The 27,721-nt window shown below is 42.2% G+C and overlaps 2 protein-coding genes across 4 annotated transcripts; both read right to left on the bottom strand.

Moving 5' to 3' along the window:
* Window positions 1–1,626: 1,626 nt before the first annotated feature.
* On the bottom strand, window positions 1,627–6,847 carry LOC131838726 (keratin, type II cytoskeletal 6A). Of its 2 annotated transcripts, none has more exons than XM_059185267.1 (9): window positions 6,302–6,847; window positions 5,167–5,381; window positions 4,727–4,787; window positions 4,474–4,569; window positions 4,185–4,349; window positions 3,545–3,670; window positions 2,255–2,475; window positions 1,994–2,028; window positions 1,627–1,880 (listed from the first exon to the last, which is right to left on the bottom strand). In XM_059185267.1, exons 1-9 carry the CDS (start codon window positions 6,839–6,841, stop codon window positions 1,627–1,629), a joined length of 1,713 nt encoding a protein of 570 aa, XP_059041250.1. In that variant the 5' UTR covers window positions 6,842–6,847. The 2 variants fall into 2 exon arrangements, with proteins under 2 accessions (XP_059041250.1, XP_059041249.1); XM_059185266.1 differs by having other exon boundaries at window positions 1,627–1,897; window positions 1,975–2,028; window positions 6,302–6,841.
* A 15,563-nt stretch (window positions 6,848–22,410) lies between these two features.
* Window positions 22,411–27,389, bottom strand: LOC131837922 (keratin, type II cytoskeletal 6A-like). Of its 2 annotated transcripts, none has more exons than XM_059183578.1 (9): window positions 26,844–27,389; window positions 25,710–25,924; window positions 25,264–25,324; window positions 25,011–25,106; window positions 24,722–24,886; window positions 24,090–24,215; window positions 23,040–23,260; window positions 22,778–22,812; window positions 22,411–22,664 (listed from the first exon to the last, which is right to left on the bottom strand). In XM_059183578.1, the coding sequence occupies exons 1-9, from the start codon at window positions 27,381–27,383 to the stop codon at window positions 22,411–22,413; spliced, it is 1,713 nt and encodes a 570-aa protein (XP_059039561.1). In that variant the 5' UTR covers window positions 27,384–27,389. The 2 variants fall into 2 exon arrangements, with proteins under 2 accessions (XP_059039561.1, XP_059039560.1); XM_059183577.1 differs by having other exon boundaries at window positions 22,411–22,681; window positions 22,759–22,812; window positions 26,844–27,383.
* Between the last annotated feature and the right edge of the window lie 332 nt (window positions 27,390–27,721).

Raw genomic sequence — 27,721 nt, 5'->3', positions numbered from 1 at the left:
GGGAAGTTCTGACAGAGAATGAGGAGGTGCCAATGTGAGAGGTTACCCATGTTCCTGGAGGAACATTTAGAGGTGAATACAGGAGAATACTGATACAACAGGATCCAGAAATACCCCCTATATGTATTGAACTGAAGAAATTTTCTCTTGTGATGTGAAAGCCTGGGGACTAGGAAGATAATGATCACTCCTGAAGAAATAGGAACTGATGTGGACAATGGCAGGACGAGTTGAAAGATGAGCCTTGCACCATACCCTGAATTTTCATTTCTCATTCATAGAAGTCAAACCTGGCCATGCCACACCAGAGGGGAGATGTGGAAGCATTTCTTCCGAGGACCAAAGACTCAGCTTCATCTATTTCCAAGAGAGTCTTAGGGTGTGACAAGGTGGGAATTTCCATTCTTATTTTGCCATCACACCAAGAAATCAGCATATGAGTTTTGTGCCTGAGTCTTTGGATTCTTGATTTGAGAACCTCTAGTATTTTCAATTTTTCATTGTTGTGAAGACTTTGGATTCACATCCACGTACATACACCTTCCCACATTTGTGCTATTTCTCCAGTATACATTTCTGGAAAGATAATTGCAGTTCAGAATTATGTATACTTTGACTTCTCTTGATACACCTTGTCAGGCAAATTTCTTGGTCATGGAGCTAATTCCAAGTAAAAATCAAATATCTTATCCCTTATTAAATGTTCTTTTGATCTGATAGGTCAAAAATACACTTCCCCAACTGACAGTATAGGGTTCATTCCTGCGAGATGTAATGAAATTACATCTTAATGTAAGTGATTATATGACTTAGAGACCAAGCCATTTCAAACAGATACAGGCAGTAAAAATCAGAGTATAAAATGGTGGTAGACCAGATTCTTCCAATTCCATTTGACAAATATTTAAATTAAATCTTATCTAGGAAAAAAATCTGAGTGTCAGGATGCTAAACTGTAGGCTTTTGTGCCTCTCTCAAGGAAAAGAGTGAAGTAAGTGGTGAGTGGGAGTATCTTTAATAAATAAACAGGTATTTGTCCATTGAAAAGCTCAAGCTAACAAATCAAGGTCATAAAACAATGCATTATGTAATAAATCTGCTTTATTTAGCAATTAGAAGAAAGCAAAGAGTAGAAGGAATGTCACAGGGATAGAGATTCTATACATCGTAAAACTAGTCACTTTTGCTTTCAAGACCATTGCAAGAGAGGAGGAACCTAACACTGGGAACTTGGGGAATTCCTGGGTACCTGGAAGCAAAGGGCAAGTTGCTCTGTTCTGGACAAGGACCCAGGCAGTGTTTCTGTAATAAAAATGGGCAGAGATAATTTACTTCTGATTCTCAGCCTCATATACAAAGTAGTGGAGGCAAGAGAGTAATTATTTGGTAACAAACTGAGACCCAGTTGTGGTTATATTCTGATGTAAATCAGAGGTTGACCTTCTATGGTGAGCAATGGATGAGCAGGTGGGTCAGATATCAGCAGTGAGATGACATGAAGGTGCTCAGAAACCTCAGCTCAAACTCAGAAAGTAAGAGAAATCAGAGACGAGAGAGAAGTGGCCCAAGAGAGGGCAATGCAGCTGTAGACGGGGACAACGTGGGACCAAGAGCCAACAGCCAGACTTAGTGCTTGTAGCTCTTCCTGCTGGAAGATGAGGTGGTGGTGTACTTGATGGTGGAACTGCTACCTCCAGAGGAGCTGAAGCCACCCCCCATGCCTCTGCCACTGCTGGAACTGAAGCCAGCTCCAAGGCTGTGGCCGCTGCCATAGGAGTAGCCGCTGCCTCCGCCCAGGCCTGAGCCACCGCCCATACCGCTGGCACTGCCATAGCCACCAGCACTGCCATAGCCTCCAGACACGGTGGACTGCACCACAGCTGTGAAGGAGAGAGGGACAAAGACACACAGGACACAGTGAGCTCATTCTGCCAGCTTCAGTCCACTCAGAGGAGCACAAGGGCAAGGGAAGGAGGTGAGCAAAGGTACTTACAGATGTTGACTTGTCCAACGCCTTCGCCACTCAGCCTAGGAAGGGAGAAGACATGGGGGGCATGAGACCTCAGAGAGCTACCAAGGGACCAGAGTGGGAAGCCTTGATGTGAGGATAGCCCATGGGGAAGCTGCCTTGGAAATGGTTCTCTGAGAGTAGCCGCTATGGCCATAACTAGGGTGCCTTCAACTTGTGCTCATGGCCCAACATCCTAAACCTGGATCCAGGATGTTTGAGGGGCTTGTGTGATGAGTTACCCACCTGCACTCCTCGCCCTCCAGCAGCTTCCTGTAGGTGGCGATCTCCACATCCAGGGCCAGTTTAACATTCATCAGCTCCTGGTACTCCTTCAGCAACCTGGCCATGTCCTGCTTGGCCTTCTGCAGGGCATCCTCCAGCCCAGCCAGCTTGTTCTTGGCATCCTTGAGGGCCATCTCCCCACGCTGCTCAGCATCAGCGATGGCAGACTGTAGGTTGGCACACTAGAGGAGGAACACAGGCAGGATGAACTTGAGATTCAGTCCTCTAGAGGAGACTAACCACACTTCTTTCTAGTGAGGAAGAGTTCCAGAGTCCAATATCATAGAAAGGGCCTTCTTCCTCTTTTTGCCCAGTATTTCTCTGTTCTGCACAAATGAGCTAGTCTGGGAGTCACATGAGAAAACCTGTGCCCTTTATTAACCTCCCTGCACTATACTGGACAAAATACCAGCAGATTTAGAAGAAATGTACCTACTCATTTCTTTTGAGTGCTGTCTTCAAAGCCAGACTGGAACCTCTTCTGTTGACCTCATGTGGATGCCACACTAACTAAGATATAAAATTACACTAATATATAAAATTAGGAGCATCCTCACTTAAGCAGATGAGTTTCACATCTAGCTGTGGAGATCTTGACTTCCTCACTCCTAACAGATTCTATCACCCTTGGGAACTACGGATCTTCACCTTTGGTCCTTGCTCAACTTTCTTTTTACGTTGAATCTTGAGCAGATTTGACGCAATTGTACCCCCCTTCTGGCCTCCTTTATTCTTTCCTGACTTGTTTCTTTTTTTTTTTTTTTTAAAGATTTTATTTATTTATTTGACAGACAGAGATCACAAGTAGACAGAGAGGCAGGCAGAGAGAGAGAGAGGGAAGCAGGCTCCCTGCTGAGCAGAGAGCCAGACATGGGACTCGATCCCAGGACTCTGGGACCATGACCTGAGCCGAAGGCAGCGGCTTAACCCACCGAGCCACCCAGGCGCCCTCCTGACTTGTTTCTTATTATTTCTAAAACAACCAGTCTCCTTAAGTAACCTCTTTAAAAGTCCTAAGACTATCTTTTCACGTCTGACTAACTGAGATTATTCTTGTGATGTGACTGTATCATTCTGTAGAGTTGGCATCCATGTGCCCTGATCTGTGGGAATTCTCAAGGGTGGGAGCTGTGTGTTCACCGCTCTCTCTGCTGTTCCCTCAATTCCGAGCATTTCCCAAAGGTGGCTGAAGACCACCTAGTGGTGTAGCAAGGAAAGGATGTTTTTCCTCTCCAGAGTCCCCCACCATACCTGCTTCTTGACATGGTCGATCTCGGATCTCAGCCTCTGGATCATGCGGTTGATCTCAGAAATCTCCTGCTTGGTGTTGCGCAGGTCATCCCCGTGTCTGCCTGCTGTAAGCTGAAGCTCCTCATACTGAAATCCAGGGAGAGAGAGAGAGAGAGAGAGAAAGAGAGAGAGGAGGGTGTATATGGGCTTTCACATCCCAACAGTGGCTTGCCTTCCAAACAAGGCATTTAATACATTTGGACCATGAAGCCAGTGGTTTCTCCACAAGGGTTTTAAGGGAAAGTTGATGTGGTCCAAGGTCTTTGGATACTGTACATTGATCACAGACCCTCTCTCTAATGGACCACTGTCTGCCAAGTTCATTTGTGGACCAACAATGTTCTGTATCCTGTTTCTGAGAGCCAGGATCAGGGAAAGGACAAAAGCAAAGAACACTAGGTCTTTATCTAGTGACCTGGGTTCTTGACTTATCAAATTTGGACATAAATTCTGTAAATGCCTGGTCTAAGAGGGCAGGGTACATGTCTTATGAGAAAATATCAGTTTCCTTATAGAAGATTTCCCAGCAAAGTCCGTAGCCTCACTAGTGATCAGGTAGGGGACACGAGCATTCCTGGGCAACTGTCAACTCAAGGCTCACCTTGCTCTGGTACCAGGACTCAGCCTCAGCCCGACTCCTCTGAGCGATCTCCTCATATTGGGCTTTGACTTCAGCGATGATGCTGTCCAGGTCCAGGTTACGGTTGTTGTCCATGGACAGGACCACGGAAGTGTCTGAGACATGGGTTTGCATCTGAGACAGTTCCTGCAGAGCAGAAGATGGTCAGATCATCTTTTCCTGTGGCACTGACTGATGTATCCAGTCCCAAGATTTCCCACCCTTTGCAGAGTTCCATCACAACAAATAAAAGAGGAGTGGTGATGCTTACTGCGTCATACAGGGCTCTGGTGAAGTTGATCTCATCTGTGAGAGCATCTACCTTGGCTTGCAGTTCAACCTTATTCATGTAGGCAGCATCCACATCCTGGGGAATAAGCCAACAACTTGGAATCAGCTGAGCCCTCCTTCCCAGTCTCCACACCTTTGAGTCTCCCCCTCTATTCCCCTCTTGGATGTGTGCAGAGACCCAGAGTCCTCCCCCTCTACAAAGGAACATGATCCCCTGATCTTCATCAGCTCACCTTCTTCAGAGTCACAAATTCATTCTCTGCTGCTGTGCGCTTGTTGATTTCATCTTCATATCTAGAATTAGAACAAGGTAAGACATAATTGAGCCAGAGATGGAGATAATACAGCAAGATCAGCCTGGGATCCCCACTTTCCACAAAACAGATAGGTCCAAATTGAGTTTTCCTGCCACTGACCCCCCACACACACCTTTTGTGTGTGTGTGTGTGTGTGTGTGTGTGTGTGTGTGTTCCCCCAATTCCTCATATCTTTTCCTCTCCCACCCACCTCTATGGCCCATTTGTTCTTTGGGGGTTGTTTTGGGACAATGATTGTGATTTTCATTTCCATGGACCTGTTTCCATACGGAGCCATGCCACATCTGGTCTGGTCACCTGGCAGTCTTCAAGTGTCTGCTTCAGGGAACTGAAGCCCCTTTTCTCCTTGAACTCACTTGTTCTTGAAGTCCTCCACTGTGTCCTGCATGTTCCTCAGCTCTGAGTCCAGGCGGCCCCTCTCCCCCAGGATGCTGTCCAGCTGTCTCCTGAGGTTGTTGATGTACTGTTCAAACAAGGGCTCCAGGTTCTGCCTCACAGTCTTGGTGCCCTGCTCCTGGAGCAGAGTCCACTTGGTGTCCAGGACCTTGTTCTGTTGCTCCAAGAACCGCACCTGGAGGAAGACAAGGTGATTATTTGCCAGAGAAAGCAAAGGAGAAAGAGGTAGACATTGTCAGGTGCCCAGGCACGCCTGGGGTGTCACCCAGCACGCACCTGGGCTACTACACAGCATATACAGAGGCTCAGGCTGATAGTGTTGGACCCACAAACCTATTGCCTTCCCACTCCAGTGATGCTGTGTGAAATTCTTCCATGGACATATGAAGTCTTCTCACTAGGTAAGTTATGCTGCTTATCAATGACGTTTAACAGTTCTTTTCTTTTCATTGAAAAACACAATCATATATTTCCCCATTATGTTGCACAGTTTTTTTAAAATTGTACTTCAGCTAAAAGCATATTAAATGTGTAGAATCTAACAATTAAATCCAATGTGGCTAATGATTGGATTCCAGTAACTTCTGTTTTAGTACATGGTTGCCCTCTACAAGAAACATCTTAATGGTCATGCTCTGGTTCTACACAGTTAGTATTCCTATGGCTATATAAATATTTCTAGGTCTTTTTCTTCTAAGCCAGGCATATGTCCTTTTCTTTTCTTTTTCTGACTCTTTCCTCATGCCCAGAGTCCTCGAGGAGATTTCTGCTGGCATTATTTTTTAATCTCTAGGAATCTCCAGAAGGGAAAGCTAACCCATTCCATTCTCTCACTGCCTTCTTTTGCTTCATGCTTATCAAAAGTAGAATATTCTTCCCTGGGAATGATGGATACTTAAGAGACCCAGTGGTTTTAAATGATTTCCATCACCTTCTGCCTGTTGTGAACATGGAGCCCAACTGGCATCTCAGGGGAGAGCGAGTCCCAGTCCCCTTCTCCCTCCCTTCCTCCTGAGTCTCCCCTAGTAGGACACTGGTTGGTTGTCTAGTTTGGGGACTCTGGATTCCCAGTGGAGACAGGTGCTCGTGGCTCACCTTGTCAATGAAGGAGGCAAACTTGTTGTTGAGGGTCTTGATCTGCTCTCGCTCCTCAGTCCTCACCCTCTGGATGGTGGGGTCGATTTGCAGGTTCAGAGGAGTGAGGAGATTCTGGTTGACGGTGACCTCTTGGATGCCTCCAGGAGGGCACACAGGGAAGCCAGAGCCCCCATAGCCACCAGCAAAGCCAGGTCCACCACCGAGCCCAAAGCCACCACCAGCTGCACCACCAAAACCAAATCCACTTGAGGCTCCACCTCCATAGCCAAAGCCGCCTCCAACTCTGCCACCATATCCGCCACTGATGGCACAGCTGCCCCCTCCGATGGAGATCCTCTTGGAGCCACCCAGGCCATAGAGGCTCCTGCTGCCAAAGCCGGCTCCTCCACACGCTCCACCGAGGCCACCACTGCCCCTGGAGCGGGACACGGAGACACTGCTGAAGCCAGAGCGGCAGACCCCTGGGACTCTGGCTGAGCTGGCGCTGAAGCCACGGTGGCTGATGCTTTGGCTCCTCATGGTAGATTTGCTAGACATGGTTTCTGAAGAGGAGAAGGCTGAAGAAAGTGTGAGAGGCTGAAGGGTAGGGCTGAGAGGAGCAGATCTGTGAGATGAACCTCCCGGCAGCAGTTTATATATGGTGGAAATGGGTTGGGCTCCGTCCTGGAAGGTGAGCTTGCAGATTGGGAAGGGCTGGGCTTTACAAACAGTGATGTCACATCTGGATTATTAGAAAAGTTATGAAATATGAAGATTGCATTTTTGGCTTCCTTTAGTCAGGGAAAAATATCTCCTGTCTTCCAGCTTTGACTTGATCTCAGTACAATGAGACCATTCTTAATTCACTGAGCTAGGAGTTAGTCACTGTCTCAGACAAAGGATCTGCATGTTATGCTTGTGCATCAGAACATACTAAGTGCTCTCTGCTCCACCTGTGTTGTACCCAGCAGAGATAGGAGATAGAAATATTCTATTGCATATGCCATCATAAAAATATTCTTGTTTTTTTCATAATTAATAAAGTTAAATATGACTTTTTTCCTTTTATGTAAAATTTTACCCACAGAGAGGAGTAAAATAACAAGATATTCAGTTCCTATGTTCTTATCAACTGGCTTTATAAAGCCATTATCTCATGGTCCATCTTACAGCTTCCATATTCCCACCCTATTCCTTAGCAACTGTAAATTATTTGAAAATGAATACCAGAGACCATATTGTCTCTTTGGTATATCACTTCATATTTATGACTAAATGAGAGACTGTTTAGAAAAATATAACCAAAATATCATTTTCATATCTCTAAAGTTTATATATTCATTAACATTACCAAGTATCTATTTAATTTTCAAATAGTCCTGTCAGGATTATTTATGTTTTATATTTTGGTTTTCCATACCAGGACCCAAATAAGCTCTATACATGTTGTATGTGGGTGATATGTATTTTAGATCATATATCTCAACTCTTTTTAGTCATTGGATCTCTTTCATAATTTTCTTACAGTTTATTTGTTAAAGAAACCAGGTTATTTGTCCCATGCTTTGTTTCATTCTTGAAGTTTTCTTACAGCATATACAGGATGTCTCACTTAACACCCTACTGTGTTCTATTTATATCCCATAAAGTGATAGTTAAAACCAAAAACTTAATACGCTATATATTTAAACGTTCCAGAGGTAGATGTAGTACATTGTCTATTTATATTGAATATTACTACTTATACACTTATTTGTATATTCAAAAATTGAAGAAGTCATAGATATTCAAGAAACAAATACATGCTCCAGGTTATTGTCCCACCAGCCAATATATGGATGCAAGCAGCATTCCCAGTTTCTGTGTATCTTTGTAGTAACCTCATTTGGATATATTTCTGTGTTTTTCCTAGCGTATGTGGTGTGTGTGTGTGTGTGTTTATGAGAGAGAGATGGAGAGAGATATTGGGCAGGAGCGTATATGTAGAGAGTGTGCCCCTATTGTTAAAAAAGTATATATTGTATGCATACTTATGTATATATAAACCCCACCCATATATTCTCTTTTCAGCTACACCTGTGTTGTATTTATTGGTGTTTTCTCTTCAGTCTCCTTCAATGCTCTAGGATGGCTGCTTCCTGCCTTCTTGCTCCCCTCCCCTCTCCCTGCCTCCCCTTCTACATCATTACTGTACATTCAGCAGCACCTTGGTCTCCTTGTCTGCTTCCAGCTCTGTCTTCATTTCTATTAGGGATGTCTTGTTTCTTTGCTCCTTTTCTGAGCTCTACAAGCTCACATTTTCTCCTGTATTATCCCATTCATTTGTTCATTCTTTTATTGTATCATGGTGTCTATGTCATTGAGATTTGGGTAATATTTTATTGGAACTTTTTTCTGTTGAGTGTTTTTCATGTGCCTCTTGTTTTTCCTGTTCCCCGTTTTTTTTGTTTGTTTGTTTGTTTGTTTGTTTTGTTTTGTTTTTGTTTGTTTGCTTAAATATAAGATATCTATTAAGGTCCTGGAATGGTTCCTTCCTGACCATTGCTCATCTTTGAAAGAAGTGAACCCCTCTGGATCTGCCACTTATAGGAAGTCTTCTGGGATAGGGGCTAGAGCTATAGCCAGGCTAACAGGGATTCTCATTATAACACAGAGCTGTGGGAATATTTCCTTTATGCTTTAAATCAGACAAACCAACAAATTGGAGAGTGGCTCACAATTCATTCTCAGCCTTCTTTTCTTCCCAATAAAATGCTGCCAATAGGCCTCGACTGATTCCTTATTCAGCTCTGCCTTCACAGTTTCTAGAACCTTCATGACAAATGGGGTCCTGCCTCCCGCCCACACACCCAGTTCTGACTGTTGCAGACAAGGGAATTGTGGATTTGCACTTGATGAAGTGTCCTTTATGGTGACTTGGCAGGAGCTCAGTGAGTCAGCAGTGGCTGGCATGTAGGGAAACCAGCATTAGCTTTGTTTGCTGTTCCTTCGTGGTTACCAGGCTCCTTGGTTTTGATTTATCAATTGGTGGAGAGTGTTCTTCACTGAGATCTGTGGCTGTGGCCATCTTCTCTCTGAGTTTTCTCAACAGCTGTGCTTGCCGAGTCTCTATTTCTGAGAGAATATTGTTCTTTTTTTTTTTTTAATTTAGGGAATTTAAGATGTTTTCATTTTGATGGTTGAGGGTGGGGTTTACCTTTGTGTTTCTTGTTCTTCTTGTTTTCAGGTAATTTCTGAGAAGCGGGAAATGCCTCTTTCTCTTCTGCTACATTCCATTCAGAAGTCTCCCGTTCACATATTTGTATTTAAAATATCATACTAACCAAAATATCAAGCTAATAACTTAAAGTAGAAATATTACTTTTTCCTCTCTCACACTGCATGGAAACAATTATATTCAGTGCAGACGTCTTTGTCCTCAGGGCCTCTCTTCCCCAGAGCCAGATTGGGAGTCACCCGACAGTTTTCTATAGGACATCATATTTCCTGTCAGTAGGAATTAAACCCTAAATTAAATGCTTTCCTCAGTGTGACAACTCGATTAATTGCTTAAATGAAATTTTTATCAGTGAACATTTTGAGTACATTCAATCACAGAGAATAGCATAGAAACTACCAGGTACCAATCACCCAGGTTAAACAATTATCAATGTTTTCTCATTATTGTTTCCTCAATCCCCCTTCTTTTTATATCTAAATCCTCTACTACTTTTTTTGAAGTAACTTAAAGGAAATCCAGACATAAAAGCAGTTCACTTGTGAATAGTTGCAGGCAGGTCTAAGGAATAAGAGCTTTTTAAATTTAACTGCATAAAAGCCCTATAGCTCTCTTCAGCAACAATCTTTTGTGAATAGGACTTTGTAAATGATATCTAATAGCCACCTCCATTTGAATTTCTCTGATTATCTCAAGGATGTCATTTGGGTAAAGGATCTGTATTCGAGGAACTACAGAACACCCATGAAAGAAATTGAAGAAGACACAAAAAGATGGAAGACCATTCCATGCTCTTGGATAGGAAGAATAAACATTGTTAAAATGTCTATACTGCCTAGAGCAATCTATACTTTTAATGCCATTCTGATCAAAATTCCACTGGTAATCTTCAAAGAGCTGGAGCAAATAATCCAAAAATTTGTATGGAATCAGAAGAGACACTGAATCACTAAGGAAATGTTGAAAAACAAAAATAAAACTGGGGGCATTACATTACCTGATTTCAAGCTTTACTACAAAGCTGTGATCACCAAGACAGCATGGTACTGGCATAAAAACAGATACATAGACCAGTGGAACAGAGTAGAGAGCCCAGATATGGACCCTCAACTCTATGGGCAAATAATCTTCGACAAAACAGGAAAAAATATACAGTGGAAAAAAGACAGTCTCTTCAATAAATGGTGCTGGGAAAACTGGGCAGCTATATGGAGAAGAATGAAACTCGACCATTCTCTTACACCGTACACAAAGATAAACTCAAAATGGATAAAAGACCTCAATGTGAGACAGGAATCCATCAGAATCCTAGAGGAGAACATAGGCAGTAATCTCTTCGATATCAGCCACAACAACTTCTTTCAAAATATGTCTCCAAAGGCAAAGGAAACAAAAGAGAAAGTAAACTTTTGGGACTTCATCAAAATCAAAAGCTTCTGCACAGCAAAAGAAAGAGTCAAAAAAACAAAGAGTCAACCGACGGAATGGGAGAAGATATTTGCAAATGACAGTACAGACAAAAGGTTGATATCCAGGATCTATAATGAACTCCTCAAACTCAACACATACAAAACAGGCAAACATATCAAAAAATTGGCAGAAGATATGAACAGAGACTAATCCAATGAAGACATACAAATGGCTATCAGACACATGAAAAAATGTTCATCATCACGAGCCATCAGGGATATTCTAATTAAAACCACATTGAGATATCACCTTACACCAGTTAGAATGGCCAAAATTAGCAAGACAGGAAACAACATGTGTTGGAGAGGATGTGGAGAAAGGGGAACCCTCTTCCACTGTTGGTGGGAATGCAAGTTGGTGCAGCCTCTTTGGAGAGCAGTGTGGAGATTCCTCAAGAAATTAAAAATAGAACTTCCCTATGACCCTGCAGTTGCACCCCTGGGTATTTACCCCAAAGATGCAGATGGAGTGAAAAGAAGGGCCATCTGTACCCCAATGTTTATAGCAGCAATGGCCACGGTCGCCAAACTGTGGAAAGAACCAAGATGCCCTTCAACGGATGAATGGATAAGGAAGATATGATCCATATACACTCTGGAGTATTATGCCTCCATCAGAAAGGATGAATACCCAACTTTTGTAGCAACATGGATGGGACTGGGAGAGAGTATGCTGAGTGAAATCAGTCAAGCAGAGAGAGTCAATTATCATATGGTTTCACTTATTTGTGGAGCATAACAAATAGCAAGGAGGACATGGGGAGTTAGAGAGGAGAAGGGTGTTGGGGGAAATTGGAAGGGGAGGTGAACCATGAGAGACTATGGACTCTAAAAAACAATCTGAGGGGTTTGAATTGGCGGGTGGGTGGGAGGTTGGGGTACCAGGTGGTGGGTATTATAGAGGGCACGAATTGCATGGAGCACTGGGTGTGGTGAAAAAATAATGAATACTGTTTTTCTGAAAATAAATAAGTTGAAAAAATTTTTTTAAAAAAAAGATCAAAAGCTTCTGCACAGCAAAGGAAACAGTCATTTGATCCTGTTTTGCTGGAAGCAACATGCTAACTTGGTTGACATATTGCACTTGACAGCTATGTCTGTTAGGTTTCTTTGGTTTGATAACAAACTCTTTCTTTTTCTTTCCTGGGCCATTGATTTGTAGAGAAATTATTTTTTTCTATAGAATGTCTACATGCTAGATTTGATTTGTTGTCTCCCATTGGTGTCACGTAAATTCTAGCCCCAGTGTTCCTGTGTAACAGTATCTGTGCTGCAGTCAATTAGATTTATCTCCATTGTTTCAGGCACGATTAGCACTAGTTGTGCTCTGTATTCCTTTACATAGACCATGAGGTACACAGTACTAGTTGTCCAATTTTTAGCAACATAAAGACTGATCAGGGGACTTCTGTGGTTTGGCTCCCTCCCTCCACTGAAAAGCACACAGTAAAGTTCATCTAAGATTGTAGTATTCATTGATATCTCCCTAGACTCACTATTTCATTAGGGGCTGCACAAAGGCAACTTTCTGATTTTATCATCCTGCCTCTGTATTTATTAGCCAGGGATCATCTATGAAGAAAGACTCTTCAGGTTTACTATTTAGGTAAACTAATAGTTAATTCATCCAGGAGAGTCAAAAGAAGTACTTGATTCTTTCCCTTTTAAAAATCACTTTTTAGGGGCGCCTGGGTGGCTCAGTGGGTTAAGCCGCTGCCTTCGGCTCAGGTCATGATCTCAGGGTCCTGGGATCGAGTCCCGCATCGGGCTCTCTGCTCAGCAGGGAGCCTGCTTCCTCCTCTCTCTCTCTCTCTCTGCCTGCCTCTCTGCCTACTTGTAATCTCTGTCTGTCAAATAAAATAAATAAGATCTTTAAAAAAAAAAAATCACTTTTTAGACTAATGGATTGGGAGTCCAGCAATTTCCAAAGGTAATCAAGGAAGATTTTAGTTTGGTAATTTGTTTTATTTTTTTATATAATTATAAATTCATAGTCTAAAAAAATATATATATTTGATATGTTTTAGTCCATTGCAGCCTTCAGGTGCTTAAGGTGTCCCATTTTAGGCCAATGGAAGTTTTTCAGATTGGCTTCTGTGTTCTTTTGACAAGACCCACTCAACTTTAATAACTTCCTTATTTTCTGTGATGAGATGTCTCCTGCTTACCTTGTACTTACCTTGCAACAGACATGAAATCAGTCATTTTGCCAAATAACTGTGGTTTCCTTTATTGGGAAATAATATTCATAAACTCGAATTTGGATGATAGGAGCCCTCACTGTTACTGGGCTGTCTCTGTTTTGAAATATTTTCTACTTATGTATTTATTTAAGATTTCATTTATTTATTTGATAGACAGAGATCACAAGTAGGCAGAGAGGCAGGCAGAGAGAGAGAGATGGGGAAGCAGGCTTCCCACTGAGCAGAGAGCCTGATATGGGGCTCAATCCCAGGACCCTGGGATCATGGCCTGAGCCGAAGGCAGAGGCTTTAACCAACTGAGCTACCCAGGTGCCCCTTGAAATATTTTCAATGGACAGAACTAGGAAAGATGTAAGAATATATTTAAAAACAAATCAAAAGTTTGTAGTAATATTTTCAATTCAAACAGAAATTTACAGGATGATTCTATACCTGTATTTATTGTTTCTCACCCTAAAATCTTTGTCCTGAATGACATAAACATATTATTTATTTGCTTTGTTCTGCGCCATACTTAAGATAGTATAAAAGTAACATTATCAATGTTATGATTAAAAATAAATCTACTGAATGCAGCTTGTGATTTCTCTAGGCCTACTTTCTCCAAGTACTACAAAGAAAAACAAATTAGGTAAAGAGAATGGAGAGAGAGAAAGAGGTGAAAGAAAACTTTCTTGAGCATCCAAATTCTAGGCTGGTGGTTTCAGAAAGAAGCAGGAACGTAAGGTCTTTCATTACCACAACTGATGGTAATGAGTTTCTTCAATGAGAGGAGTACAGACACAGATGACAGTAGCCTTAAAGAAGTGGCCTGCTAAAAGAGCATGAAGAGGTTGGGGACTGTAAAATGGTTGGGAGAAATGGAGCCTTTGAGTGGGCATGCCTCCAAGACCTAAAGAGGATGCTTTTCCTGCCCCATCCCTACTCTAGTAAGTGAAAACGTTGAGAAGGGACTGCCCGACAGGAGTCATGGTCAAAAGGGTACAGCTACTTCCAGAGATACTTCAACCCTTTGTCATCCCATCCTTGGATCAACTGCCAGCTTTTCATAAAGTCAAATACGATGAATAGGTAGTTAGCAAGGAAGTCTGTAGGGATTGCCTCCTGGAGCAGGGAGCAGGGCAGAGAAGAGCAGCCTGCTCTTAAACCCTTTCTGAAGCGTTCCCTCCCCTGATTATGCTGCAGCCTTCCCTGCTATGAGATGTGATTCCACGCATAGGGATGTGCTCAGGATTCTACCTAAGTGCAGCTGGAATCTACATTGGACTGCCCACTCTCAATCATGCTGAACCACAGAGGATGCAGGTATGGTAGACTTTGGGTATGCTGTCTAACTAGCTAAAAGTTCTTCTACTTGAGAGTGTTATTAAAAAGATGTGTTTTCTATCTTTTCCAGATAATTGGACTCTGTACTGAAGAAGGCAACTGGTTAGGCTTCTTAGGAACCAAATCTAGTATCTAATCACCATTGGTTCTGAGGGCTCAATCCTTGCCTCAAGAACAAGTCTTTGTTGTTGCAAAAGAAATCCATTCCCTCTTATTCAGTTCTCAGTGGGGGAAAGGAATAAAATCCAATATTTTCTTCACAAGGGCTTTAAATCAAGATTTAAATAAATCTCTTCTCCCTTTGTACCAAAAAGCATAACCACATTTAATCTCAGATCTCCTATAATTAGGACATCATTGGCAGAAACTTTCTTTTTCCTTTTTTTGAAATATGTTTCAATGATGAAAAGGATATATGTTCAACATTTAAATATTCAGAAAGTACACAACTTAAAATTAATACAGGTTATTTAGGTTTATACCAACTTGAGATAATCAGTATTATTGTTTTAGCATATGTCCTTCAATTATTTCTCTGCTTCTGTCTCTCTCTCCCCACCTTATTTGTATTGTAATTTTGCTTACAAATTTGGCATTAGTTAAAAATACTTTGAGCCCCACACCTTAAGCACATTTGTAATAAACTTTTTACTTTAAAACAATTTTAGATTTATTAAAAAATTGTGAAGATAATACAGAGAGGTCCTGTATCCCCACACACCCAATTTCCCAATTATTAATACCTCACATTAGTATGGTGCATTTGTCACATTGAAGGAATGTATATTTTATTATTATTATTAACTAGTCCATACTTTATTTGGATTTCTTTAGCTTTTACCTGATGTCCTTTTTTCTATTATAGGATCTCATCCAGGATACTCCATTACATTTAGTCATTATGTCTCCTTAACTCTTGTCTGAGACTGTTTGTCAGGCTTTCCTTGTTTTGATGACCTTGAAAGTTTTGAGGAGCAGTGGCCAGATATTATGCAGATTTCCACATTTGGCCATTGGGCTTTGTCTCCTGTTTTTTCATGATGACCCTGATGTTATGGTATTTTGAGAGGAAGATGTTTTTGGCAATGAGAATTGCCATTCTCATCACATATTATCAAGGGTACATGCTATTGACATGATCTATCACTGTTGATGTTAACCTTGATCATCTGGCTGAGGAAGTGTTTCTCAGATTTTTGTAAGGTCGTTATGAAGTTATTCTTTCACCCCTTTCCTTCATACTCTTTGGAACAAAAGCATGCAGAGCTCACACTCGGGAGCGGCGGAGTTACTCACTCTCTGCTGGAAGGGAGGCACCTATGTAAATAATTGGGAATTCTGCACCAGAGTAGTCTATCTTCCCTCATTAATTAATTAATTTAATCATTTATTTGTATCCGTATGGGCTCATGATTATTTATTTTATATTTTCATTACAATCAGATATTTCTTCCTCCCTCTCTTCCTTCCTTCCTTCCTTCCTCCCTTCCTTTCTGGTAGAAAAACTGTTCCAGTTTGACCATTAGGAGCTCTTTCAGTGGGCTTTTTTATTATTTCCTAAATTTTTGGCACTGAAAGATGCTTTAGAGTTATTTTGTGTATTTCTTATCCCAGTCCTAGAATCCGTCATTTCTCCAGGGAGCCTTCTTTAATCTTAATGGTGTTAGTCAGGGTTTTCCAAAGAAACAGAGCCAAGCAGATACACACGCGCATGCATGCGCACACACACGCACACACACACACACATATACAACATATATATGTACAAAAACACATTATAGATTTATGACATATACAACACAGATAATTATATATAAATACATATAGTTATATATCATTAATCTATAGTAAATGTTTTATATATATAATAAATGCTTTTTATATAATATATAATCACATGAACTAGTTCCTTATAATATATCTTTTTTGCATGTATCTATATCTATATATGATATTTGTATGTGCATATATTATATATATATTTATATATAAAGTGATTTATTACAAGCCATTCACTTGTGTGATATGGAGGCTGGCAAGTCCAAAATCTGCTTAGTTGCTGTTCCAGTTCAAGTCTGAAGGCTGGCAAGCTGTTGCAGAGCCAGGAAATGCTGATGTCCCTGTTTGAAGGCCCTCAAAGCAAGAGAATTGATTCTTTAGGGGAGGGTCAGACTTTTGTTCTCTCCAGACCTTCAGAAGACTGGATAAAGCCCACCCACATTATGAAGGGCATTCAACTCCACACAAACTACAAGTTTAAATGTTAATCTCATCTAAAAACTTTCTGATATAAATACCCAGAATGAATTTTGGCCAAATATCTGGGCACCTTATGGCTTAGTCAGCTTGACGCATAAAATTAACCATCACACTTACATGGGTCATGGTATTAGAAACCAAGATCTGGGTGCTAGATGTGCCACTAGAGTGTCATTGTTTCCAGGTGCCCTTAGGTGGTGGAGGTAAAAAAAACCAATGTGTACATTCTAGCATTTCCTGCATATACACATATCTATAAATGTTACCTTATGTAACCATCTGTATCTATGCTAAACTAACCATAAACCCATGCTGATGTCTACATGTTTAATTTTTATCATAAAGATAATTTTAGCTTTTTCCTTTGCTTATATGTAAACTTGCACCAACAGTGAGAAACCTGGCTCTAAGCATACGCCATCCATTTATTTAATTTTTTAATGGCAGTATATGTGTATAACGGCTTCACAATTATTATACCTTATCCCTATGGAAATCAACCTTATCAACCATAGCATGTATGTATAGTTCCTCTTAGCCTTTAGTCTTACAGATTCCACTCATTTCCAAAGTTGTTTAGGTTAGGCTTTATCTCCAACCCCTTCCGTGAGGTTGTTTCATACATCTGTGATACAGTAGTTCTTTTTTCCACATTTTACATTTCATCTTGGGATTGCTCAATCTTATAATTATTCCTTTTTAATTTGCACACAGAGAGAGAGAGAGCAAGCACAAGCAGGAGGGCCATCAGAGCGAGAGGGAGGAGCAGGCTCCCCATCGAGCAGGGATCCCAACATGGGGCTTGATCCCAGGACCCTGCCTGAGCCAAAGGCATATGCTTAACCAACCAAACTACCCAGGCACCCTCTTTTTAAATATCAAATATTAAATTTCACTCTTTCACTACAAAATTCTGTGAGTTTTTAACAAATTCAGAGTGTTGTTAATTCACCATTACAGTATCACAGAGAAAAGTTTAATGCCCTCAATACGTCATCCTGTGCTTCACTTATTTAACCTTGCAAAAGTCTTTTGCCTTTCCATATGAGACTATGGGCTCTGGAAAACAATCTGAGGGTTTTGAAGTGGCAGGGGGTGGGAGGTTGGGGTACCAGGTGGTGGGTATTATAGAGGGCACAGATTGCATGGAGCACTGGGTGTGGTGCAAAAATAATGAATACTGTTATGCTGAAAATAAATAAAAAATAAATTAAAAAAAAGAAAAAAATTTTAGCATCAACTTGTTGATAATCAACAAAAGATCTTGCTAAAATTTCAATTGAAATTGTGTTGAATCTATATAGCAAATTGGGAAGAATTGACATCTGATAATACTGAATCTTCTAATCCATAAATATACAATGTCTACTCTACACTTACACTTTTGATTTCTTTCATCAGTATTTTATAATTTTCCACACACAGATGCTCTTAATAGTTTATTAGATTGATACCTAAGTACTTAATCTTTTGGTACTACTATGAATGATACTTCTTAAATTTTCAACATTCACTTCTTTACTACTGGTATATCAAAAAGCAAATGACTTTTTATTTTATTTATTTTTAAAAAGGTTTTATTTATTTATTTGAAAGAGAGAGAGAGAGACAGAGTGAGAGAGCATGAGAGAGATGGTCAGAGGGAGAAGAAGACTCCCCATGGAGCTGGGAACCTGATGTGGTACTCAATCCCAGGACTCCGGGATCATCACCTGAGCTGAGCCAAAGGCAGTCACTTAACCAACCCAGGTGCCCCGCAAATGACTTTTTAAATAGTATATGTTTATAAAAAATAAAAAAATAAAAAAAAAAAATAAAAAATAAATAGTAACGATGTATACTACAACTTTGTTATACTGGCTTTTATTCCAGGAGATTTTTGACAAAATCTTTCAGATTTATACATTGACTATCATGTCATCTGGGAATAAAGACAGCTTTATTACTTCACTTCTAATCTGTATAATTTTTATTGCTCTCTCTCATCTTACTGCACTGGCTGGAACTTCCAAGACAATGTTGAATAAAAGTGGAGAGAGAACACATGCTTGTCTCATTCTCAACCTCAGAAAAAAGGGTCCAGTCTCTCACCAGTAAGTGTGATATGCGCTATAAGATTTTTTTTAATGTTCTTTATTAAGATTAGGAACTTGTCCTCTATTCCTTGTTTGGTGAGTTGCCTTTTTAAAAAAAAATCAAGAATGGATGTTACATTATGTTATGTAATTTTTTTCTGCATTTATTAATATAACCATATGATTTTTATTCTTTAGCCTTTTCTATGGTGAATTACACTGATTGATTTTGAATGTTGATTCAGCCTTGCATGTCTATAATAAGCCTCATTCATTGTGGTGTAGAATTCTTTTATACATCATAGGACTCAATTTGATAATATTTTGCTGAACATCTTCATGTCCAAGATCAGAATAAATATTGGAGTGTACTTCACTTTTCTGGAAACATCTTTATCTGGTTTTGATATTAAAGTAATGCTGTCCTCATAGAATGAGTTAGAAAGTGTTCTTCCTGTTTCTATTTTCTAGAAGAGATTGTCAAGTATTGGTACCATTTCTTTTTTCATTGTTTTGGTAGAATTAACTCATGAAAATATCCAGGCCTGGTACTTTCTTTTTTGGAAGGTTATATATTATTGATTTGATTTCTTCAATAGGTACAAGACTATTATCATTATCTGTTTCTCCTTGTGTAAACTCTGGTAGTTTTGTGTCATTCTAATTTGGCCAATTTCATCTAAATTATCAAATTTGTAAGTATTGAGTTGTTTGTAGTTTTTCTTGATTATAGTTTTGATGTCCCTGTACCATATGATTTTAATTTAAATCCATATATGCATATACAGGTTTTTTAAATTTTAATTTATTTTTCAGCGTACCAGTATTCGTTATTTTTGCATGACACCCAGTGCTCCATGCAATCTGTGTCCTCTGCAATACCCACCACCTGGTTCCCCCAACCTCCCACCCCCCTCTTCAAAACCCTCAGATTGCTTTTCAGAAGCCATAGTCTCTCATGGTTCACCTCCCCTTCCATTTTCCCTCAACTCCCTTCTCCTCTCTGTCTCCCCTTGTCCTCCATGCTCTTTGTTATGCTCCACAAAAAAGGGAAACCATATGATAATTGACTCTCTCTGCTTGGCTTATTTCTCTCAGCATATACAGGTTTTTAACTTCATTTCTGTGTATTGCTATATCCCAGATAAAATTCTTTGCCAATTATTTTTTTAGTTGTTTTTAAAAATTTTTTTAAATAAACATGTAATGTATTTTTATTCCCAGGGGTACAGGTCTGTGAATCGCCAGGTTTACACACTTTACAGCACTCACCATAGCATAGCACATACCCTCTCCAATGTCCATAACCCCACCACCCTCTCCCTCCCCACCGCCCCCCAGCAACTCTCAGTTTGTTTTGTGAGATTAAGAGTCTCTTATGGTTTGTCTCCCTCCCGATCCCATCTTGTTTCATTTATTCTTCTCCTACCCCCCTAACTCCCCATGTTGCATCTCCACTTTCTCATATAAGGGAGATCATATGATAGTTGTCTTTCTCTGATTTACTTTTTTCACTAAGCATGATACCCTCTAGTTCCACCCATGTCATCGCAAATGGCAAGATTTCTTTTGATGGCTGCATAGTATTCCATTGTGTATATATATACCGCATCTTCTTTATCCATTCATCTGTTGATGGACATCTAGGTTCTTTCCATAGTTTGACTATTGTGGACATTGTTGCTATAAACATTCGGGTGCATGTGCCCCTTTGGATCACTACGTTTTTATCTTTAGGGTAAATACCCAGTAGTGCAATTGCTGGGTCATAGGATAGTTCTATTTTCAACTTTTTGAGGAACCTCCATGCTGTTTTCCAGAGTAGTTGCACCAGCTTGCATTCCCACCAACAGTGTAGGAGGATTCCCCTTTCCCCGCATCCTCGCCAGCATCTATCATTTCCTGACTTGTTAATTTTAGTCATTCTGCCTGGTGTGAGGTGATATTTCATTGTGGTTTTGATTTGTATTTCCCTGATGCCAAGTGATTTGGAGCACTTTTTCATGTGTCTGTTTTTGCCAATTATTTTACTTTCCATTATTCTTCATGGGAATATTAGTTGTGTGGTGAGTGGGCTTAGATTTTGGAAGCCAAATGTCATAAATCTGGTATTAGATAAATCCTGTGCAGAAAGTGAGTCAGTGCCTAAATGAAAGGCTACCTCTGCTCCCTGCAGGAATGGTTAGAGGAGAACACAGCAAAGTACTGATACAGCGGGATCCAGAAATACCTTAATAAATTAGCCAATCCTTGAGAATTTCTCTTGTACTGAGAGTTGGGGTTAGGGGCATGGAGAAAACGGACTGGAAACAGTAACTGGCCCTCGGGAAATAGAAGTTAACAGACCATCCTTGCACTGTATCCTGTTTTCCCTTAACCATTCTTAGAAGTCAAAGCGGGCCAGGGCACACCTAGAAGGGATGTGGGACCATCTCGCCAGAGCAACAGGACTTGGCTTCTTTGAGCCACCATGAAAGCCTTATGAGTTAAGGAAGAGGGAATTTCTATTCTCGTTCTGCCTTCACATTTCAAGAAATCCGCATATAAGTTTTGTGCCTGCATTTTTGGACCCTTAATTTGTCCAGCTACAGAGTTTTCAATTTTTTCATATTGTGAAGATCGTTGGAATTCACATCGACATACATATACCCTCCTGCATTTGTACTATTTTCTCAGGATACATTTCTAGAAGTATAATTCCAGTTCAGGGATATACACATTTTAATTATTCTTCATACACCTTGTCAGGCAAGTTTCTAGGTCATGAAGGCAATTACAAGCAAAAATCAAATATCTTATTCTCTTGCCAATGGTCTTTTGCTGTAATTGGGAAGATAACATATTTCTTTGGGCATTATGGGTAGCCACTGGGCAAGTGGCAGAGAAGTCTTAGAGACTAAGTTAGAGAAACTAAGCTACTATTACGTAATACAGGCAGTAAAAATAACTTTTTAATGATGGTAGGCCAGATCCTTGCCACTCCATTTGCCAAAAATGTATATGGAATCTGATCTGGGAAGGAATTCTGAACATCAGGATACCAAACGGCAGTTTGTTGAAACTGTCTGAAGGAAGAGAGTAAAGTACATGGGTATTGGGAGTATCTATCACATGATAAGACACTTGTGCAATGAAGAAGCTAAAGATTTAAAAGTGATAAAGCAAGACAATACTACACCATAAATTATAATATAAATCTGCTTTATTGCAATTAGAAGAGAGCAAAGAACAGAAAATGTCACAGAGATACAAACCATGTTTATCACACACCTGATTACTTGTGCTTTCATAACCATTGTGAGGGAGGATCTCAATGTTTGAAAGATGGGAATTCCTGGGCCAGTAAAAGCAAGAAGTTGCCTTATTCTGAACCAAGATCCAGGCAGTGACCTTCTGATGGGGAGCAATGGAAGCTCAAGTGGGGAAGGTAGAGACAGTGAGGTGACATGAAGGTGCTCAGCAACTTCAGCTCAAACTCAGAAAGTAAGAGAAATCAGAGGCAAGAGAGAAGAGGCCCAAGAGAGGGCAATGCCGCTATAGACGGGGACAACGTGGGACCAAGAGCCAACGGCAGGACTTAGTGCTTGTAGCTCTTCCTGCTGGAAGATGAGGTGGTGGTATACTTGATGGTGGAACTGCTACCTCCAGAGGAGCTGAAGCCACCCCCCATGCCTCTGCCACTGCTGGAACTGAAGCCAGCTCCAAGGCTGTGGCTGCTGCCATAGGAGTAGCCGCTGCCTCCGCCCAGGCCTGAGCCACCGCCCATACCGCTGGCACTGCCATAGCCACCAGCACTGCCATAGCCTCCAGACACAGTGGACTGCACCACAGCTGTGAAGGAGAGAGGGACAAAGACACACAGGACACAGTGAGCTCATTCTGCCAGCTTCAGTCCACTCAGAGGAGCACAAGGGCAAGGGAAGGAGGTGAGCAAAGGTACTTACAGATGTTGACTTGTCCAACGCCTTCGCCACTCAGCCTAGGAAGGGAGAAGACACGGGGGGACATGAGACCTCAGAGAGCTACCAAGGGACCAGAGTGGGAAGCCTTGATGTGAGGATAGCCCATGGGGAAGCTGCCTTGGAAATGGTTCTCTGAGAGTAGCCGCTATGGCCATAACTAGGGTGCCTTCAACTTGTGCTCATGGCCCAACATCCTAAACCTGGATCCAGGATGTTTGAGGGGCTTGTGTGGTAAGTTACCTACCTGCACTCCTCGCCCTCCAGCAGCTTCCTGTAGGTGGCGATCTCCACATCCAGGGCCAGTTTAACATTCATCAGCTCCTGGTACTCCTTCAGCAACCTGGCCATGTCCTGCTTGGCCTTCTGCAGGGCATCCTCCAAATCAGCCAGCTTGTTCTTGGCATCTTTGAGGGCCATCTCCCCACGCTGCTCAGCATCAGCAATGGCGGACTGCAGGTTGGCACACTAGAGGAGGAACATAGGCAGGATGAACTCGAGATTTAGTCCTCCAGAGGATACTAAACACACTTCTTGCTAGTGAGGAAGAGTTCCAGAGTCCAATATCATAGAAAGGGCCTTCTTCCTCTTTTTGTCCAGTCTTTCTCTGTTCTGCACAAATGAGTTAGTCTGGGAGCCACATGAGAAAACCTGTGCCCTTTTTTAACCTCCCTGCACTATACTGGACAAAATGCCAGCAGATTTGGAAGAAATGGTCCTACTCATTTCTTTTGAGTGCCATCTTCAAAGCCAGACAAGGATCTCTTCTGGTGATCTCACGTGGATGCCACACTAACTTATACAAAATTAGGAACATCCTCATTTAAGCAGATGAGCTTCACATCTAGCTGTGGAGATCTTGACTTCCTCACTCCTAACAGATTCTATCACACTTGGGCAACACTGATCTTCACCTTTGGTCCTTGCTCAACTTTCTTTTTCCGTTGAATCTTGAGCAGATTTGAAGCAATCTTGCCTCGTCCTGACCTCTTTTCTTTACTGACTTGTTTCATATATTCATAAAACAACCTTTTGTTTTAACTAATCTCTTTTAAAAGCCCCAAGACTATCTTTTTACATCTGACTGACTGGGATTATTCTTGAGATGTGACTGTATCATTCTGTAGAGTTGGATCAATGTGCCCTGATCTGTGGGAATTCTCAAAGGTGGGAGCTGTGTGTTCTCCGCTCTCTCTGCTGTTCCCTCAATTCCGAGCATTTCCCAAAGGTGGCTGAAGACCACCTAGTGGTGTAGCAAGGAAAGGATGTTTTTCCTCTCGAGAGCCCCCCACCATACCTGCTTCTTGACATGGTCGATCTCGGATCTCAGCCTCTGGATCATGCGGTTGATCTCAGAAATCTCCTGCTTGGTGTTGCGCAGGTCATCCCCGTGTCTGCCTGCTGTAAGCTGAAGCTCCTCATACTGAAATCCAGGGAGAGAGAGAGAGAGAGAGAGAGAAGATGGTGTATATGGGCTTTCACATCCCAACAGTGGCTTGCCTTCCAAACAAGGCATTTAACACATTTGGACCATGAAGCCAGTGGTTTCTCCACAAGGGTTTTAAGGGAAAGTTGACGTGGTCCAAGGTCATTGGATACTGTACATTGATCACAGACCCTCTCTCTAATGGAACACTGTCTGCCTAGTTCATTTGTGGACCAACAATGTTCTGTATCCTGTTTCTGAGAGCCAGGATCAGGGAAAGGACAAAAGCAAAGAACACTAGGTCTTTATCTAGTGACTTGGGTTCTTGACTTATCAAATTTGGACATAAATTCTGTAAATGCCTGGTCTAAGAGGGCAGGGTACACGTCTTATGAGAAAATATCAGCTTCCTTATAGCAAATTTCCCTGCAAAGTCTGTAGCCTCACTAGTGATCAGGTAGGGGACACGGGCATTCCTGGGCGGCTGTCAACTCAAGGCTCACCTTGCTCTGGTACCAGGACTCAGCCTCAGCCCGACTCCTCTGAGCGATCTCCTCATATTGGGCTTTGACTTCAGCGATGATGCTGTCCAGGTCCAGGTTACGGTTGTTGTCCATGGACAGGACCACGGAAGTGTCTGAGACATGGGTTTGCATCTGAGACAGCTCCTGCAGAGCAGAAGATGGTCAGATCATCTTTTCCTGTGGCACTGACTGATGTATCCAGTCCCAAGATTTCCCACCCTTTGCAGAGTTCCATCACAACAAATAAAAGAGGAGTGGTGATGCTTACTGCGTCATACAGGGCTCTGGTGAAGTTGATCTCATCTGTGAGAGCATCTACCTTGGCTTGCAGTTCAACCTTATTCATGTAGGCAGCATCCACATCCTGGGGAATAAGCCAACAACTTGGAATCAGCTGAGCCCTCCTTCCCAGTCTCCACACCTTTGAGTCTCCCCCTCTATTCCCCTCTTGGATGTGTGCAGAGACCCAGAGTCCTCCCCCTCTACAAAGGAACATGATCCCCTGATCTTCATCAGCTCACCTTCTTCAGAGTCACAAATTCATTCTCTGCTGCTGTGCGCTTGTTGATTTCATCTTCATATCTAGAATTAGAACAAGGTAAGACATAATTGAGCCAGAGATGGAGATAATACAGCAAGATCAGCCTGGGATCCCCACTTTCCACAAAACAGATAGGTCCAAATTGAGTTTTCCTGCCACTGACCCCCCCCACACCTTTTGTGTGTGTGTGTGTGTGTGTGTGTGTGTGTGTGTGTGTGTGTTCCCCCAATTCCTCATATCTTTTCCTCTCCCACCCACCTCTATGGCCCATTTGTTCTTTGGGGGTTGTTTTGGGACAATGATTGTGATTTTCATTTCCATGGACCTGTTTCCCTATGGAGCCATGCCCACATCTGGACCTGGTCACCTGGCAGTCTTCAAGCGTCTGCTTCAGGGAACTGAAGCCCCTTTTCTCCTTGAACTCACTTGTTCTTGAAGTCCTCCACTGTGTCCTGCATGTTCCTCAGCTCTGAGTCCAGGCGGCCCCTCTCCCCCAGGATGCTGTCCAGCTGTCTCCTGAGGTTGTTGATGTACTGTTCAAACAAGGGCTCTAGGTTCTGCCTCACAGTCTTGGTGCCCTGCTCCTGGAGCAGAGTCCACTTGGTGTCCAGGACCTTGTTCTGTTGCTCCAAGAACCGCACCTGGAGGAAGACAAGGTGATTATTTGCCGGAGAAAGCAAAGGAGAAAGAGGTAGACATTGTCAGGTGCCCAGGCACGCCTGGGGTGTCACCCAGCACGCACCTGGGCTACTACACAGCATATACAGAGGCTCAGGCTGACAGTGTTGGACCCACAAACCTAATGCCTTCCCACTCCAGTGATGCTGTGTGAAATTCTTCCATGGACATATGAAGTCTTCTCACTAGGTAAGTTATGCTGCTTATCAATGACGTTTAACAGTTCTTTTCTTTTCATTGAAAAACACAATCATATATTTCCCCATTATGTTGCACAGATTTTTTAAAATTGTACTTCAGCTAAAAGCATATTAAATGTGTAGAATCTAACAATTAAATCCAATGTAGCTAATGATTGGACTCCAGTAACTTCTGTTTTAGTACATGGTTGCCCTCTACAAGAAACATCTTAATGGTCATGCTCTGGTTCTACACAGTTAGTATTCCTATGGCTATATAAATGTTTCTAGGTCTTTTTCTTCTAAGCCAGGCAGATGTCCTTTTCTTTTCTTTTTCTGACTCTTTCCTCATGCCCAGAGTCCTCGAGGAGATTTCTGCTGGCATTATTTTTTAATCTCTAGGAATCTCCAGAAGGGAAAGCTAACCCATTCCATTCTCTCACTGCCTTCTTTGCTTCATGCTTATCAAAAGTAGAATATTCTTCCCTGGGAGTGATGGATACTTAAGAGACCCAGTGGTTTTAAATGATTTCCATCACCTTCTGCCTGTTGTGAACATGGAGCCCAACTGGCATCTCAGGGGAGAGCGAGTCCCAGTCCCCTTCTCCCTCCCTTCCTCCTGAGTCTCCCCTAGTAGGACACTGGTTGGTTGTCTAGTTTGGGGACTCTGGATTCCCAGTGGAGAAAGATGCTCATGGCTCACCTTGTCAATGAAGGAGGCAAACTTGTTGTTGAGGGTCTTGATCTGCTCTCGCTCCTCAGTCCTCACCCTCTGGATGGTGGGGTCGATTTGCAGGTTCAGAGGAGTGAGGAGATTCTGGTTGACGGTGACCTCTTGGATGCCTCCAGGAGGGCACACAGGGAAGCCAGAGCCCCCATAGCCACCAGCAAAGCCAGGTCCACCACCGAGCCCAAAGCCACCACCAGCTGCACCACCAAAACCAAATCCACTTGAGGCTCCACCTCCATAGCCAAAGCCGCCTCCAACTCTGCCACCATATCCGCCACTGATGGCGCAGCTGCCCCCTCCGATGGAGATCCTCTTGGAGCCACCCAGGCCATAGAGGCTCCTGCTGCCAAAGCCGGCTCCTCCACACGCTCCACCAAAGCCACCACTGCCCCTGGAGCGGGACACGGAGACACTGCTGAAGCCAGAGCGGCAGACCCCTGGGACTCTGGCTGAGCTGGCGCTGAAGCCACGGTGGCTGATGCTTTGGCTCCTCATGGTAGATTTGCTAGACATGGTTTCTGAAGAGGAGAAGGCTGAAGAAAGTGTGAGAGGCTGAAGGGTAGGGCTGAGAGGAGCAGATCTGTGAGATGAACCTCCCGGCAGCAGTTTATATATGGTGGAAATGGGTTGGGCTCCGTCCTGGAAGGTGAGCTTGCAGATTGGGAAGGGCTGATCTTTACAAATAGTGAGATCAGCCCCAGCCTCTTAAAGGTATGAAACATGAAGATTGCTTCTTTGGCTTCCTTTAGTCATGGAGAAATTCTCTTGCCTTCCAGCCTTGATGATCCCAACACAATAAGCCTGGATGTGAATTCACTGAAGTCATGAGTTAGTCATGTTCTGAAACAAAG

The sequence above is a fragment of the Mustela lutreola genome, chromosome 8, assembly GCF_030435805.1.
Source record: "Mustela lutreola isolate mMusLut2 chromosome 8, mMusLut2.pri, whole genome shotgun sequence".
Taxonomy (NCBI): Eukaryota; Metazoa; Chordata; class Mammalia; order Carnivora; family Mustelidae; genus Mustela; species Mustela lutreola.
The sequence above is the reverse complement of the archived record's forward strand: the minus strand, read 5'-3'. Positions and strand labels throughout refer to the sequence as shown.

What these genes read in the sequence shown, in the direction of transcription:
- LOC131838726 (XM_059185266.1), bottom strand. Translation starts at nt 6,841, where the DNA reads ATGTCTAGCAAATCTACCATGAGGAGCCAAAGCATCAGCCACCGTGGC. An exon ending in CCAGAGCCCTGTATGACGCA is followed by an intron (nt 4,350 to 4,473) that starts GTAAGCATCACC and finishes TCTGCTCTGCAG; the next exon opens with GAACTGTCTCAGATGCAAAC. An exon ending in CTGGAGGGCGAGGAGTGCAG is followed by an intron (nt 2,029 to 2,254) that starts GTGGGTAACTCA and finishes CTCCCTTCCTAG; the next exon opens with GCTGAGTGGCGAAGGCGTTG.
- LOC131837922 (XM_059183577.1), bottom strand. Translation starts at nt 27,383, where the DNA reads ATGTCTAGCAAATCTACCATGAGGAGCCAAAGCATCAGCCACCGTGGC. An exon ending in AATTTGTGACTCTGAAGAAG is followed by an intron (nt 25,107 to 25,263) that starts GTGAGCTGATGA and finishes CTTATTCCCCAG; the next exon opens with GATGTGGATGCTGCCTACAT. An exon ending in CCAGAGCCCTGTATGACGCA is followed by an intron (nt 24,887 to 25,010) that starts GTAAGCATCACC and finishes TCTGCTCTGCAG; the next exon opens with GAGCTGTCTCAGATGCAAAC.